General features: G+C 36.9%; 1 protein-coding gene across 35 annotated transcripts in view; it reads left to right on the plus strand.

Annotated features, from left to right (window-relative positions):
• The window catches only part of LOC128686856 (bromodomain adjacent to zinc finger domain protein 2B), a 709144-nt gene that overhangs the window by 503406 nt on the left and 188801 nt on the right, over positions 1-16937 (plus strand). For all 35 annotated transcript variants that reach the window (XM_070082464.1, XM_070082491.1, XM_070082470.1 and 32 more), the window contains one exon: positions 526-691. In XM_070082464.1, coding sequence (XP_069938565.1) covers positions 526-691 — 166 coding nt within the window. The remainder of the gene's footprint in view (positions 1-525; positions 692-16937) is intronic.

Raw genomic sequence — 16937 nt, forward strand, 5'->3', positions numbered from 1 at the left:
TATGGTTTGTTGAGTAAATTAGTCTTAGATTTAACAAACAAGATATGTCCCAACAACTCTGTTGTTTCCAGGATTGTCCATTATTATTATAGTTGTTTGAATATATTAATTTTAGATTTAATGGACAAAAGTTTGTTGTTTTTAGAATTCTCTGTTGTTATAATTGTGCAATAACAATGTCATCATTCAGATTTTACAGTCAGTATTACGTGACATTCAGTCTCCCATTAGTCCATTAACGATTTAACTGTATTTTTTTGTAATATTATTCTTAGCATTGTCGTAATGTAGGTTTTGTATTATGCTTTTGAACAGGAATTTAGACATTACAGTAATTGGAGTACTGTATTTGTATTTTATGATAAAGCAACTGAGAAGCTTTTAATTTTCTTTTGTCTCTATGATGTTGCATACCCTTCATATTTTTTTGGTGAATGCAGGCTTTGCACAGTAGTGTTTAGCAATATCGTATATATATAATTTATAGTGATGACAATTTAAATTTTTCCCTCACATGTTATGCAGTTCGCCACTATCAGGCCTTGAAAGCGTCTCTTCGCACCATTCCGACCTGGGGTCTTCACCAAACCTTTCCTATGGCATTGCTACTCTCATAGCTGATAAACACCCATCCCACCACAAGTCTCATTCTTCTTCATCTTCAGTCAACAGTTCCTCAACACAAGCAGAGGTAAGCCTGCTCAACAAATTGATTTTAGGGGTATTGATGTAATTTCCAACTTCAGGCTAATGCTTTTTCATCACTCGATGCAGTGCAGCAACAATGCTACCAGCTACTGTGTATCCTCAGAAGAACTTTTTATTCAAGCATCTTTTTCTCGTTTTACCTTCTTCCTTCTTATCAAATTCCCCATGAAGCAGATAAAAAAAACCTGATCTTATGCAGTAGATCTGTTTACCACCATTTACTTTCTTCATGATAAAACCGTAACATATGATTTTGGAATCATTGGTCTGATACTAATCTCAGTTGGTTATAGGTTCCAGAGATAAATGATTTGGAGTGACATACAGAAAGCCTTTTTTTTTTTACAACTGTATACAATGATTGCAGTATTTTCTTAGCACTTTACTGAAATTTAACACGTGAAAAATCAAAGTTTGCATCTGAAATTATTGGAGTGGGGTGTTTAACCCTTTGGGGGTCAACAGGTCCTCTCAGAGACTTGTTGTCAGGGTCGGCCAAATTTCAAAAAAAAAAAAAAAATGTTTTTTCTTATGAAAAGATAGAGAATCTTTTCCTGATCATAATGACACCAAAACTATGAAATTTGATGGAAAACTTATGGAATTATGCTCTCGTGAAGTTAGCGGTCTCGACGATGTTTATGCATTGGCGATTTTGCCCACTTTGAGCCCTATTCTCGGCCAACTCCAGTGTACTAGTCGACAAAAATCGTAACTATTTTGCTAAAACTCCATTTTTTCTATCGAATGAGTACAAGAAACCATTCATTTACCAATTTCAACTATCTAATAAAGTGGTCAGAATTTAGCAATTTTGCCAATTTCACACAAATTTCAAAAGATGCCAATTTCTGAATAGGGTCCAGAATAAACAAGAAAGACATTCCTGGCACTAAAATAACAAGTTCTCTGTTCGTTAGTCACATCCCCAGGCCTCTCTTATATTTCTTTGGCTTTCCACTTTGAATTTTTGTTCTTACAAAAAAAATAAAATTTACTGTTATGCAAACTACTGCATTAGTGTAGAAATGGTATAAATAATATCAGCGCACTTGTGAAAGAATATTAGACTCACCAGTTGATGTGTATTGGACGCTTGGCATGATTTGTTTACTTTTGAACTTTGGTAAAAATCGAACATTTCTGCTACTTTGAGCTCAATTTCAAGGTACTTTTCATTGTAAAACTAGTCAAAATCATCTCAATTTCTGTAATATGTCTTCCATTCTATAAAATGAGACCAAGAAAACTAGAATACAACAATAAATACCATACGAAAATACAGTGCAAAGTCGCTGTTTTAATCCAAAAACACGGTCAAAGTTTTTTTTTTTCTCATTACACACTGTGTGCTGCAGGATTTTTTTTATACTGTGCACACTGACCACATAGACCCATTCTTATGTATGTAGGCCTACCAGCTTTCTCTCGCTAGATTTGAGGGCGCTAGAATTTAGGCGTACTAGTACGTCAAAAACCCTGGGTCGTAAGACGTACTAGTACGTCCGAAATCCCCAAAGGGTTAAAGGCCACACAAAGAAGGTTATAATATACATAAAATGATAATCATTGTCATGTACTTTGCTTCCACAGAAACTATACATAAAATATAGTTTAATTTCTCCTGACTTAACAAATCAGAGAAAGATTGTAACAAAAAAAATTGAGTTGTTAAAATCCCTCAAGAGAAGTACCTTAATGCTGATGAGGGTGCTTGATCCAAGGAATTGGACAAGACCTCCCTTGTTTGGATTGAGGCTGATTACCTCCCATTTCCCCAGTCATTTTACGAAATCTACAGGTTTAACACTACCCATGTGAATGATGAATGTCTTAATTTTTTGGGGTCACCCTTCCTTGGTAGGAGGCAACAGTGTTTAAAAAATAATGAAAGGCACTGTAGTCATTTCCCATCATTGTATATGCTAGGTATCACTGGTAAAATTTCTAAATGTTCAAACTGCTTTGTGGATTTTTGTCAGCTTTAATATAGCTATTTTTAAGCCATATCTTGATAAAATTATCTTTAGGCCCTTAATATTGTTAACAGCCATAAGAGGTTTGTAGTAGAGTAGTCATTGCAGTTGGCCCAAAACTGAATCCTGGGTGAGGCTAGATGTATGGGGAAGATCTTTTTATACTTGCCACCCATGTTGACCTAGTAGTAAGGGAGAAAGGGGCAGTTGCTTAACTAGAGAGATAACTGGAGTTGTTGTCCCCAACACTTGCACTTGTATACCCTACTAGATAATGATGTAAGTCTAGTTTTTTTTTTATAGCACTTTGGTTGTCTTCCACTGAAGTAGGGTGACCAACGAAGAAGAAAACACTTTCACTCATTCAATCACTGTCCTCCCAGACGCTTGTTGACATTACAGTTCAAATGACCCTCCAAACTGCAACATCTATACCTCCCCTTCAGTATATTTCCCACTTCCAGGACTCGAGTCAAGGTAACCGGTTTCCCTGAATCCCATCACAAGTGCTACATTGCTTACACTCCAACAGCACATAAAATCATAGTCTACATACTTGCCTCTGCTTGTATCTAGTACACTTACCCAATCTTGATGGAAGTCCAAGTGCCTAGCACTCAAAACCTCCTTTACCCCCTCCCTCCAGCCTTTCCTAGGACAACCCCTACCCCTCTTTTCCCACCACCCTACATTTATATGCCTTTCTAGTCATCCTTTTATTTTTATTTACCCTCACAGTAGTACATGTGTTAGCTGCTGAGACACTAACCAACTATTTAAACTGATCTATCTCATTTTTTGTTATTCTCCATAAATTGCGTATTTTGGCTGATTCATTCTTGCTTTCTCCATGGAGCAAGCTTCTTTCTTATTTCACACTATCTTAACTACCCTCTTTCTTATTTTTTGTAACCCTTTCCTTTTTTTCTTCTGTGCTATCAACAATCCTGGTAAACTGAACTTTCCTCCTCACTCTCAGTTCCTTAGCTTGAATGCTAAAAAATTTAATTTCTTGATTAGAGGAGAAGACAGTATTTGCTTATGATAGGTTTTATCATAGTTAACTGAAAGTATTAATTTCTTTGCTCTGAGTGATGATAAAGGATTATTACCTGACAGGGTTCCCATGGGTTAGGGAAAAGTCTGACATTAAAATAAGGAAAAAGATTGGTAATTTTTAAATTGGTTTGTGAATTGGATATTTAACTCTTTGACTGTCACAACCCCAAATCCTGAAATGTCTCCTGGTGTTGCAAAATATTTGGAAAAAAAAAAAAAATTGTTTTTTCTTGTGAAAGGATAAAGTATCTTTTCCCGATGATAATGACACCAAAAGTACGAAATTTGATGGAAAACTCACAGAATTATGCTCTCGCAAAGTTAGCGACCTCGGCGACATTTACGCATCGGTGATTTCGCCCACTTTGAAACCTATTTTTGGCCAATTCCATTGTTTCAGTTGGCCAAACTCGTAGCTGAAATATTTCTTTAAAACTCCATTTGTTCTATCGATTGAGTACAAGAAATCACCCATTTACCAATTTCAACTACCCAATAAAGTGGTCAGAAATTGGGAATTTGGCCAATTTCATGCTAATTAAAAAATATATCAGTTTCAAAATAATAGAAGATTTACTGTTATGCAGACTACTGCAATATTGTAATAATTGTATAAATAACGTCAACCCATTCGTGACTGCATATTAGAATGCTAGTTGGACATTTATTGGACAATGACGTCATTTGTTTACTCTTGAACATCGGCAAAAATCAAACATTTCTGCCACTTTGAGCTCCATTTCAAGTTCCTTTGCATAGTAAAACCAATCAAAATCACTTCTATTTCTATAATATGTTTTCCATTCTATCAAATGAGACCAAGAAAACAAGAATACAACTATAAATACTTTAGGAAAATACACCTCGAAGTCGGCGTTTTAATCCAAAAACACGGTTGGAGTTTTCTTTTTTTTCTCATTATGCATTGCGTGCTGCAGGATTTTTTTTTATACTGCGCACACTGACCACACAGATCCATTCTTTCACATGTGGATCTACCAGCTTTCTCCTGCTTGATTTGAAGCCACTAGAATTTTTGAGTATATATACGTCGAACACATTGGCTCGTAAAATGTATATATATGAGGAGAGTTATTAAATGGAGAGTTAGAGGTATTGGGAAGATGGAAGGAATATTTTGAGGAATTGTTAAATGTTGATGAAGATAGGGAAGCTGTGATTTCGTGTATAGGGCAAGGAGGAAAAACATCTTGTAGGAGTGAGGAAGAGCCAGTTGTGAGTGTGGGGGAAGTTCGTGAGGCAGTAGGTAAAATGAAAGGGGGTAAGGCAGCCGGGATTGATGGGATAAAGATAGAAATGTTAAAAGCAGGTGGGGATATAGTTTTGGAGTGGTTGGTGCAATTATTTAATAAATGTATGGAAGAGGGTAAGGTACCTAGGGATTGGCAGAGAGCATGCATAGTTCCTTTGTATAAAGGCAAAGGGGATAAAAGAGAGTGCAAAAATTATAGGGGGATAAGTCTGTTGAGTGTACCTGGTAAAGTGTATGGTAGAGTTATAATTGAAAGAATTAAGAGTAAGACGGAGAATAGGATAGCAGATGAACAAGGAGGCTTTAGGAAAGGTAGGGGGTGTGTGGACCAGGTGTTTACAGTGAAACATATAAGTGAACAGTATTTAGATAAGGCTAAAGAGGTCTTTGTGGCATTTATGGATTTGGAAAAGGCGTATGACAGGGTGGATAGGGGGGCAATGTGGCAGATGTTGCAAGTGTATGGTGTAGGAGGTAGGTTACTGAAAGCAGTGAAGAGTTTTTACGAGGATAGTGAGGCTCAAGTTAGAGTATGTAGGAAAGAGGGAAATTTTTTCCCAGTAAAAGTAGGCCTTAGACAAGGATGTGTGATGTCACCGTGGTTGTTTAATATATTTATAGATGGGGTTGTAAGAGAAGTAAATGCGAGGGTCTTGGCAAGAGGCGTGGAGTTAAAAGATAAAGAATCACACACAAAGTGGGAGTTGTCACAGCTGCTCTTTGCTGATGACACTGTGCTCTTGGGAGATTCTGAAGAGAAGTTGCAGAGATTGGTGGATGAATTTGGTAGGGTGTGCAAAAGAAGAAAATTAAAGGTGAATACAGGAAAGAGTAAGGTTATGAGGATAACAAAAAGATTAGGTGATGAAAGATTGAATATCAGATTCGAGGGAGAGAGTATGGAGGAGGTGAACGTATTCAGATATTTGGGAGTGGACGTGTCAGCGGATGGGTCTATGAAAGATGAGGTGAATCATAGAATTGATGAGGGAAAAAGAGTGAGTGGTGCACTTAGGAGTCTGTGGAGACAAAGAACTTTGTCCTTGGAGGCAAAGAGGGGAATGTATGAGATTATAGTTTTACCAACGCTCTTATATGGGTGTGAAGCGTGGGTGATGAATGTTGCAGCGAGGAGAAGGCTGGAGGCAGTGGAGATGTCATGTCTGAGGGCAATGTGTGGTGTGAATATAATGCAGAGAATTCGTAGTTTGGAAGTTAGGAGGAGGTGCGGGATTACCAAAACTGTTGTCCAGAGGGCTGAGGAAGGGTTGTTGAGGTGGTTCGGACATGTAGAGAGAATGGAGCGAAACAGAATGACTTCAAGAGTGTATCAGTCTGTAGTGGAAGGAAGGCGGGGTAGGGGTCGGCCTAGGAAGGGTTGGAGGGAGGGGGTAAAGGAGGTTTTGTGTGCGAGGGGCTTGGACTTCCAGCAGGCATGCGTGAGCGTGTTTGATAGGAGTGAATGGAGACAAATGGTTTTTAATACTTGACGTGCTGTTGGAGTGTGAGCAAAGTAACATTTATGAAGGGATTCAGGGAAACCGGCAGGCCGGACTTGAGTCCTGGAGATGGGAAGTACAGTGCCTGCACTCTGAAGGAGGGGTGTTAATGTTGCAGTTTAAAAACTGTAGTGTAAAGCACCCTTCTGGCAAGACAGTGATGGAGTGAATGATGGTGAAAGTTTTTCTTTTTCGGGCCACCCTGCCTTGGTGGGAATCGGCCGGTGTGATAATAAAAATAATAAAAAATGACCAAAACAGTCAAAGGGTTAATAAAAGAGTCAGAGAAAGGTAATTCTAAAATGCCAAAATCTGTACATACTTTGAAATATACCGTTCAGTCCTAGTTTTTAACAAGATTTTAATAAGTAATTTGTCTAAATCCAATTGAAATACATTACCCAAATTTCAAGTTTTTGAGTAATATTCAGCAATAGCATATTACGTAAAGCAACTATTAATTTAAAGAGTTGGTTTGAGGTTTGATTTAGCAATAAATAAGGTATGGTATAAGTATTAAGAATGTGATTTTAATCAAGTTTTTGCCTATACCAATACCAATGCTCATTTTAAGCCAGTACCAGTATACTATTAAAATTAGCCTATAACCACCAATACTGGTGCTTTGGCACACATCTAGTGTATATATGCAAAGTTTAAGTACACTATTTTCATTGTCTGTTGAGATACTGCAATTGACTTTTTCAGGTAAAAATTTTTTTTTTAATCATTGAATTTAACCCCTTCAGGGTCCAAGGCCCAAATCTGAAGTGGTGCCCCAGTGTCCAAGAATTTAAAAAAAAATTTTTTTTTATTTTTTCTTATGAAATGGTAGAGAATCTTTTTGTGAAGGTAATAAAACAAAAAGTACGAAATTTGATGGAAAATTGACGAAATTATGCTCTCGTGAATTTTGATGTGTCAGCGATATTTACGAATCGGCGATTTTGCCGACTTTGACTCCCATTTTAGGCCAATTACATTATTCCAGTCAACCAAATTCTTAACTATTTCACTAGTATTACTTCTATTCTATCGATTGCGCACAAGAAATCGCCAAGTGAACTGTTTCAACTACAAATTAAAGTGATCAGAAATTGTTAATTTGGCCAATTTAACACAAAGTTCAAAATATTCCAATTTCAAAATAGGGTCCAGAATAAACAATGTAGGTATTCCTGGAACTAAACTAACATTTCTTCTGTTCATTAGTTATGTTTTGAGGCTTTACAAATAAATTCCATTTTGATTTTTTATTCACATAATGAATTTTTATTCACACCAAAAAATAGAAGATTTACTGTTATGCAATACTGTAATAATTGTATAAATATCATCACCATATTTGTGAATGCATATTAGACCCACCGCTGGCGTGTATTAGACATGTGAGGTCGTTTGTTTACTCTTGAATATCGACAAAAATTTAACATTTCTGCTACTTTGAGCTCAGTTTCAAGCCATTTCCAGTGCTAAAACCAATCAAAATCATCTCTATTTCTGTAATATGTCTTCCATTCTATCAAATGAGACCAAGAAATCGCAAGTAGAACTATAAAAAACATACAAAAAAACACTACAAAGTCGCTGTTTTAATCGAAAAATCATGATTTAAGTTTTTTTCTCTCATTATACACAGATTGCTGCAGGATCTGTTTTATGTGGTGCACGCATACCACATAGATGTATTCTCTCATATCTAGGCCCAAATGTACGACTCACAGTTTATCAGAGTGAGCTGAGCTCATGACGTAGATCTACGGTTTGGACCCTGAACGTAAAGCCGTAGATCTGCGGGACGGACCCTCAAAGGGTTAAATTTGGGAAAAATTAAGTGAAATTTAAGGAATTTTATATCTTTTCTCTGTGGGAGCCCTGTGTAGTCAAAGTTGGTGTTAGGTAATGTTATGTCAAATGGTACCAAGTTTACATTTTTGGTGAGAATATAATGGTTACCTTTCTAAGAATTTCCGTATTAGATTGTATTCACAAGGTCTATAGTGCCACAACAATATATTTAATAATGTTTTCTGTAAAAGTAGTAGAAAATGGGACAGTGACTGTAAGCTGATAATAAAAGTAGAAAGACACTAGTAGCAAAGGATGTTTTATTTATACAGTGTTTCACTCACTGGGTGCTTTATCAAATAAAAGGTGCACACAATATATAAAGCAGAGTTAGCTGCAGGTTAAGTAAGGCAGAATGAATGTGAGGTCTGGATCTGGAAGTTAGGCAATGTTGAGTTAGGTGTGAGCCTGGGAATCAAGTCAGAGTAATGTGTGTTTTTTGTGTTGATGCAAGATGATGTATAGAATTGATATATAGTGGTATCCTCAACATTTTTTCAACCTGTGATCTTTTCCTGCAAGAACAAAACTGTAAGCACACTATCCAACACTAAAGAGGAAATCATCACCAGTTGCTGGCAGATCCTTCCTCCTAGACCTACAAAATTGGATATCACCACTCCTCTCCAAAAAGCCAACATGAGTATTACAGTACTTTCTCTCAAAACAACAAATTTGCAGGAACAGCTGGAGTTTACAGCATCCCATGTGGAGGATGAGATCATTTCTATGTAGGTCAGACAGCTAGGGATTTGAACTCTAGACTATAGATGCACAAATATGAATACATGGTTGATAACACATGTAATACATGTGAGATGCACCTCGACAAAATTTCCCACATCACAAATTAGAATAAGACATTTTATTTAACAAGAAAAGTACAAGCCATGGTGATGGTACCTGGAGTCTGCCACTAGTATATGTCTCACCAACACCATACTGTAAAATAGAGGGATGTACACGTGCTGAAGATCAGTCGCATACATCATCTTCGATCAACATATAAAACACAAGTGGGTACAATCTTAGCCCTAGATCCAGATGTTATTCAGCATTACCTGACTTCAAGATTTGAGTTTTACCTTTATTCAGTATCATCTGACGTGCACCCGACACCCTGTGCTTTATACACTGCTGATTTTGTGTGTTCCTTGTGTACTTGATAAAGGTCCCAATGGGTGAAACAGTATAAATAAAAGATACTGTGCAGTGTGTGTCTTTTCACCACCAACAGTAGTGGTAGTTGTAGTAATAGTAATAGTATAGTAGTTATAGAACAGTAGTAGTAGTATTATTGTGGCATCTTTTGCAACCAGGAAATGTCTCAGTTTATTTCTGTTGTCAGGTTATTAATATACAGTTAACCCTCTTATAATATAACTTAATGTTGCACAATTTTATTGCAAAGTGAATTAAAAAGTGCTACCAAAAAATTTGAAAAACATGCAAAAATCTTGATATTATGAGTCATAAAGCACTACACTGCTTTTTCCTTCCTGCTGACAACCCATGCCACGTGCAGTTGCATTCTGGAAGTGTCTTGGGGAGATGTAAATGGGGTATTGAGGATATCTAACTAGGAAACGACTCGACTCAATGGATAAATTCAGATTTAGAAAGGATATAGGACAATATTAGATTAACAATAATTTTATGAATGAGTTGAACCATCCGCTAAGTTGAGTTATTGAAGAGAACACTTTTGGTTCCTTTAAAAATAAGTTCAACAAATATCAGAGTGAGAAATGTAGGGTTTGAGAAGGACCTGCCAAGCATGAACCAGTAGGACTATTGTAGCACTCCTCATGTATTTTTTTTTTCTACCTCAATGGCCTTCTACCACCAAGGCAGAGTGACTAAGAAAATGGAAACTCTTTCCAAAAGTGTGCTGGCATCTCAATCAATTTACCTTCTGAGCACTGGTCCTCCTTCACAGTGCAGGTACTGCCCTTCCCACCTCCTGGACTCTAGCCTGGCTAATTGGTTTCCCTGAATCCTGTCATAAGTGTTACCTTACTCACACTCCAACATAATGTCCATCAAAAAACTACTTGTTTCCCTGCACTCCTGTCTAATATGTTCACACAAGCCTGCTGGATGCTTAAGCTTCTAAAGCTAAAAGCCTCCAGACATTCCTGGAACAACCCTATCCATCCTATCTTCCACTCTAGATTTATACACCCTCATCATCCTATCCCTTGCCATCCTCTCTAAATGCCCAAACAGCCTCAGCAACCCCTCCTTAGCTCTGTGAATTGCATGTTAAGTGAGTGTTTAGAAAATTTTTAAGCAAGTGAGAGAGTAATTGTGGTAGGGGACCTAAATACTAAAATGGGAGCAACTGTTGTAGAGGGCACAGTAGGTAAGTATGGGGTGCCAGGGGTAGGGGATAATTTGGGGCCTTTGATTGAACCTTGCATAGAAAGAGGTTTAGCAATAGGGTGTAATGACAAAAGTTTATTGGACTATGTATAGGTGGATAAAAGATTGTTGGGTAGACATGTTTATAGATGGGCAACAGATATATCAGATCATTATTTAGTTCTAGCTACAGCAAATAAGAGGGAGGTGAAAGTTTGTAAACTAGAGGAAGAGGTAGTTAGGGTAAGATATGAGCATCTGTTGGGAGAAGTGGGACAAGTGAGTGAAAGTATAGGTAATGAGGTCACACAGATTGGGGTACATTTAAGAATGCAGTGTTAGAGTGTGCAACAGAAGTTTGTGGATATAAGAGGGTGGGTTTTGAGGGGAGAGGAGTGATTGGTGGAATGATGAGGTAGAGAGAGTAGTAAAGGAGAAAAAGCTAGCAAATGAGAGGTTTTTACAAAGTAAAAGTGATATAAGGCAGGTGGACTATATGGAGAGTTCAAGAGAAGTTAAGAGAATGGTGAGAGAATGTAAAAGGAGAGTAAATGAGTAAGTGGGTGAGGTTCTGTCAACAAATTTTGCTGAGAGTAAGAATAAGTTTTGGAGTGAGATTAATATGCAGTAAGTTATGCTGTAATAATTTTTGCCTATACAATAGTAAAAATATCATTTAGTAAATTTAGAGGTGTTTAGATCGTAACCCTACTTTTCCTTTATATTCTTTACTTAAAATACTGTTTTATAATATGAGCTGATTTTCAGGAAAGTAACCTGTGCATTATGAGAGGGTTTACTGTACACCAGTGCATAATATATTTTCCTCTAGATACATTTTGATGTATATTTAAAATGCAGATACAGTATAATAATTTATGTATCACAGTCACTGTACTTGTTATACATGTAGACCAGATGTTTTCTTCAGCACATTAACCTAATCAAAATACAAGCAGTTCACCCATTAATACTACATTCATTATTATTCTATAACTGTTATCATTTTCAAACACAAGCTCAGTTCCTTTATTACTGTAGCCTAATCCCCTAACTTTGATGGCAGTCAGTGCTCAGCCTTTGATAAAGTATGCATGATAGGAATAAAAAGGCACAATGTTGTAACTGGAACAACTCACAGATAACCCACACATAAAAAACTGAAACCTATGACGACATTTCAGTCCGACTTGGACCATTAATTAGTCACACAGAAGCACAAAAGAAAAGGAGCCAACATATACATGAGAGAGGGATGGAAACAGAAGTGTAATGAGTGGAGGGAATAGTATAAACTGGTAGTAGTAGTAGTGCTGGTAGTAGAAAAATTAATGCAACAGTGATAGAGGTGGCAATGAGAAGTAGTGGTAGTGAAAAGAGGGCCAGGGGGGTGGAGACTAAATTAAGAGATAATAGTAGTAATAGAAGTAATAGTGGAAGTAGTCTAAGAATATGAGAAAAGAGGAACACTGCAGGGGAGCTAATGACCCACGAGGGTAGGATCAAATCCCAGCTGGACAAAACCCCATAGGACAGAACCCACCTAGGCAGAAGACAGAAAAGGCCAATCTCCTGTTCTTTTCCTTCCCTATATTCCCAATCTCCTTAATCTTAATGACACCTTTTGTTCCTTAAACCTCAAACTTATTCTTTGCCAAACTAATACCCTTTGTAGTTATCTATTTCCTATCTCCTCTCCTGCAACTGATGCTTCCAGAGTCTGTTCCATTTCCTGTTCATCTTGTTCTCTCCAATACTTTGGAAAACTGGCCTCTCTCTTTTTGACAGACTTAAAAAACACAAAAGAAGTTTTAGAGATCATACTATGAACTGGTCTGCTCCCAAAATTGTCTATCCTATTTCTAGCCTTCACAGATGCAGTCTTGTTGAAACATCCCTTATACATGGCTTTCCCAATATGAATCTTAGTCCTGTAGATGCATTCCTTTCTCATTTCACTATCAAATATTCCAAACTTCTTGTTTCCTATATTTTCTTTCCTTTGCCTTTTACATATATGTCTTCTGCCTAGGTGAATTCTGTCCTTTGGAGTTTTGTCCAGTTGGGATTTGGTCCTACCCTCATGAACCATTAGCTCTCCTGCAGTGTTCCTCTTTTCTCATGTTCTAAGACTACCTCCATTACTACTACTACTACTACTACTACTACTACTACTACTACTACTACTACTACTACTACTACTACTACTACTACTACTACTACTACTACTACTACTACTACTACTACTACTACTACTACTACTACTACTACTAATACTACTACTACTACTACTACTACTACTACCACCACCACCACCACTTTATACTATTTCCTCCTCTCATTACACTTCTCCTATCCCTGGTCCCCTCTCATATATATTCTGGCTCCCTTCCCTTCGTGCTTGTGTGTGGCTAGTTAATGGTCCTATTCAGACTGAAACATCACAAGTTACTGTTTCCTATGTGCGAGTTATCTGTGTGTGCATGAAGGATGAGAGAGTAACCACTGATTCCTCAGTAGTGTACACGTCATGTAATTGAGTGTTTTTCCACATTTCTCGTGATTAGTTGGGAGAAAGAGTTGAAAGAGGAAGTGAAAATGCAATAGGCATGGTACAGTATTAAAAGAGAAGTAACCATTCTAAGAGGTGCATTATTAATAATGCAGTATAGCGCCATAATGGATGTCTATCTGTAATTACATTTAGATCTCTGTGTTCGTAATTGTAGTTACAGTAAACCCTTGATTTAATGAACTTCAGAACACTGTGCAGGACAAAACCTGCTAGGTCAGTTGATTCTAAAATAGTGGACAAAGCCCATTGCTTGCAGAATTGTTTATCACTGTTACAATTGCATCTAAACAATCTCATCTCTAGCTACTACAATATCAGTTACAGGCTAACTGCCTCCCTATTTGTCTGTTAAATTGAGGGTTTACTGTATGTATTTGTTTATATAGTGTGTTCTCAAATACCCCAGTTCTTCTGACCTTGTTTGGATTGCAGATAGTAATTCACAGCTCTTGGCTGTGCCTCATTGTCACTATTGATCAATTTTACAGATTCCTAACCTCTCATGTCCTGTTGTACCTGCATTTTAAATTACAGTACTGTACATATAGTTGAACACCATAAGTTGTAGGGGTTACATTTATGGAGGTGATATAAATCCTGAGGCTATGGATAATAGGAAATATCACATGTCTGAATTATTTAAATGCTTTTTTGGCCATATATCTTCAAATATTTTTCTGATGTGCCTAAAATGGTTAGTTTATTTTTGTGTTGTGCACTAAACAAAATACAATGGTTAAAAAAAATGAATTACTGAAGCAATCTGTAAATGACTTAAAGTAAAAATTTTTAATCAAATCTTGTGGATTACACAGCCCATGAATATTCTGCAGTTTGACTGTACTGAGTCAACTGTCATCATACCTTCACCACCTCTTCTCCCAGTTCTTCCCATGTACTAACCACCTTGAAACTAAAGTAGTACAGTACTGTATTTACTTGATGTCTCTGTGGTTTCTAGTGCAGTATTCTTATGACACAGCTATTTCTACAGTTTACACAACTGTGGCCTCTCTGTTTTCTTTGTTGATGGTGCTAAGAAATCTTATATCTTGTCATGTATTCACATATGGTCTTAGATGTGATTACTGTGTATTACTGTGTTTTTAGTCTTCAAAGCTCCATTTTTTTTTTTAACTCTCAGAGCCATTGTGTGTTTTGCACTTAATCTCTCCTGGATACTAGGTTTCTTTTAAATGCAGATCTTGCACTACAGCTCCATTTTGCAATTTTAGCCTAACATGTGCTGTGTATGTGGATAATTGCTTACCTATTTGTAATTACCTATTGTAGTTTGTAGAAGATAAGTTCTAACTCTTGGTCTTGCCTCAGAACCTTAGAGTGATTGTCATGAAATTGCTCAATCATGTATATTCTTGAAAACTTTCATAAGGTAATTTTTCACTGTCATTATTAAATTTGTGTAATACTTTTTGCCATTCTCCATGGAGAAGTGGAACAGAATTCTTCCTCCATAAGCCATGTGTATTGTAAGAGGCGACAAAAATGTCGGGAGCATGGGGCTAGTAACTCCTCCTGTATACATTACTAAAGTTAAAAAGAGAAACTTTTGTTTTTCGTTTTGGGCCACCCTGCCTTGGTGGGATACGGCCACTTTGTTGAAAGAAAGAAGATTTTTAGCCATTCTATTTATTCCTAGCAAAAATTCTATCCTTGTCTACCCTATCAGTGCCATAGGGTATTATGTCAGTACGATATCTGCTCTACATTTTCATTGCTCAGTACCCAGGTATCAGCTTTGAGTACACTCTGTTGGAGTTTCCTGAGTTTCACTTTGTTTTACTGTGTTTGTTTTCAGTAAGTGCTGTATACTCAAGAATGAGTCATAGATATTAAATAAATTTTTTATTTTTGAGCTAATAGTTGTCTAGGTTACTGAATGCCACTCTTACATTTGAGAGCTTAGCCTCTGCTACTGATACTATTTAATTTGTGTGCTTTAGGGAACAGGTTTGGAGTAATTGATGTTTCTAGGTCTTTTTTTATACAAACTTTTTAACCCTCTAAATTGTACTTCCTAGGTAGTGGGTTGGTAGACAGCAACCGCCCAGGGAGGTACTACCGTCCTGCCAAGTGAGTGTAAAACGGAAGCCTGTAATTGTTTTACATGATGGTAGGATTGCTGGTGTCTTTTTTTCTGTCTCATAAACATTCAAGATTTCAGGTACGTCTTCATACTTCTACTGACACTTAGGTCACACTACACATACATGTACAAACATATATGTACACACCCATCTGGGTTTTCTTCTATTTTCTTTCTGGTTCTTGTTTATTTCCTCTTATCTCCATGGGGAAGTGGAACAGAATTCTTCCTCCATAAGCTATGCGTATTGTAAGAGGCGACTAAAATGCCGGGAGCAAGGGGCTAGTAACCCCTTCTCCTGTATGTATTACTATATGTAAAAGGAGAAACTTTCATTTTTCCTTTTGGGCCACCCCACCTCGGTGGGATACGGCCGGTTTGTTGAAAGAAAGAAAAAATTGTACTTATTGTTGATCGCTTGTATTTCTTCCTCTCTCCCAAATTTATGCGTAACTTTTTTTTTGCTGGGGTTGATTTCTGGTTGCTATTTATTCAACCATTCTTGAAGTCTGTCAAAGTGTTCTACAACCTTATTCTGTTTTTTAATTATGTATTCTCTTCATTATTTTGAAATTTTCCACAACAAGGATATGTATCAGTTTATTCCTTTTGTTAGGTCATTAATATACATTAGGAAAAATGTGATACAGAAGACTGAAGTCTACTTGGACTTCACTAGTAACTCGACCATCCTGATAATTTTCCTCGTGTTATAACTCTCTCTTGTATAGTTCATGTGTGCCCTCGTCAGTGCTAATACCATTCCTGTTATATCAGCTTACTTCACTGGTTTGCTAAATAACTTTCTACATGACACCAAGAGCTTTCTTGCAGTTTAGGAAAATATAGTCCAACTCTTTTTCTCTTTCCTGCATGTATCATATCTTTACAAGGTTTGTAAGGTACTGTACTGCCTTTAAATTCTGAATCAATGCTGATACTCTGTGAGTGTTGTTTAGATGTAAATCTCTTTTCTTAATAAATAATACTGTACATTGTATGATAAGATTGATTCTTTAGATTGAATTCTTTGCGAAATAAATGAATGTGGAAAAAGCAAAATTTAAATAGGATGAAGTCACCAATAAGAAATATTGCAAAAATATCAGAACAAAATCAGGAAACAAGTAATTGAGAGAATGTGGGGGAGGTTGAGGACATGCAGCAAAATTCCTAATACTGTATTGTATAGCAAATGTGCTGCTAGAGTTAGCAGACAGTGGAAAAGTTGGAATGTGAAAGGGATATGGGTGTGGATTTGTATATGTGTTGTATTTCTGTGGAAAGTATTCAGTTGCAGGATTTGATCGATAGTTTTAATTCTCTGATCTTGGAACTGCTAGGCCAGTGACAAAATTTGTTGATTTACTTCTTAGGCATTGCACCAGCTAGGTCATAGATGCTATTGATTGGTTTAGTTCTTAGGTATATTCCAGTAAACTACTAATGCTGTTCATTGTAAGGAAATACTGACAAGAACTGCCATTATGGTTAGAGGAGGAAGCAGTCAGTTATAGAGAGAGAGAGA

Source organism: Cherax quadricarinatus, chromosome 7 (genome assembly GCF_038502225.1).
Source record: "Cherax quadricarinatus isolate ZL_2023a chromosome 7, ASM3850222v1, whole genome shotgun sequence".
Lineage (NCBI taxonomy): Eukaryota > Metazoa > Arthropoda > Malacostraca > Decapoda > Parastacidae > Cherax > Cherax quadricarinatus.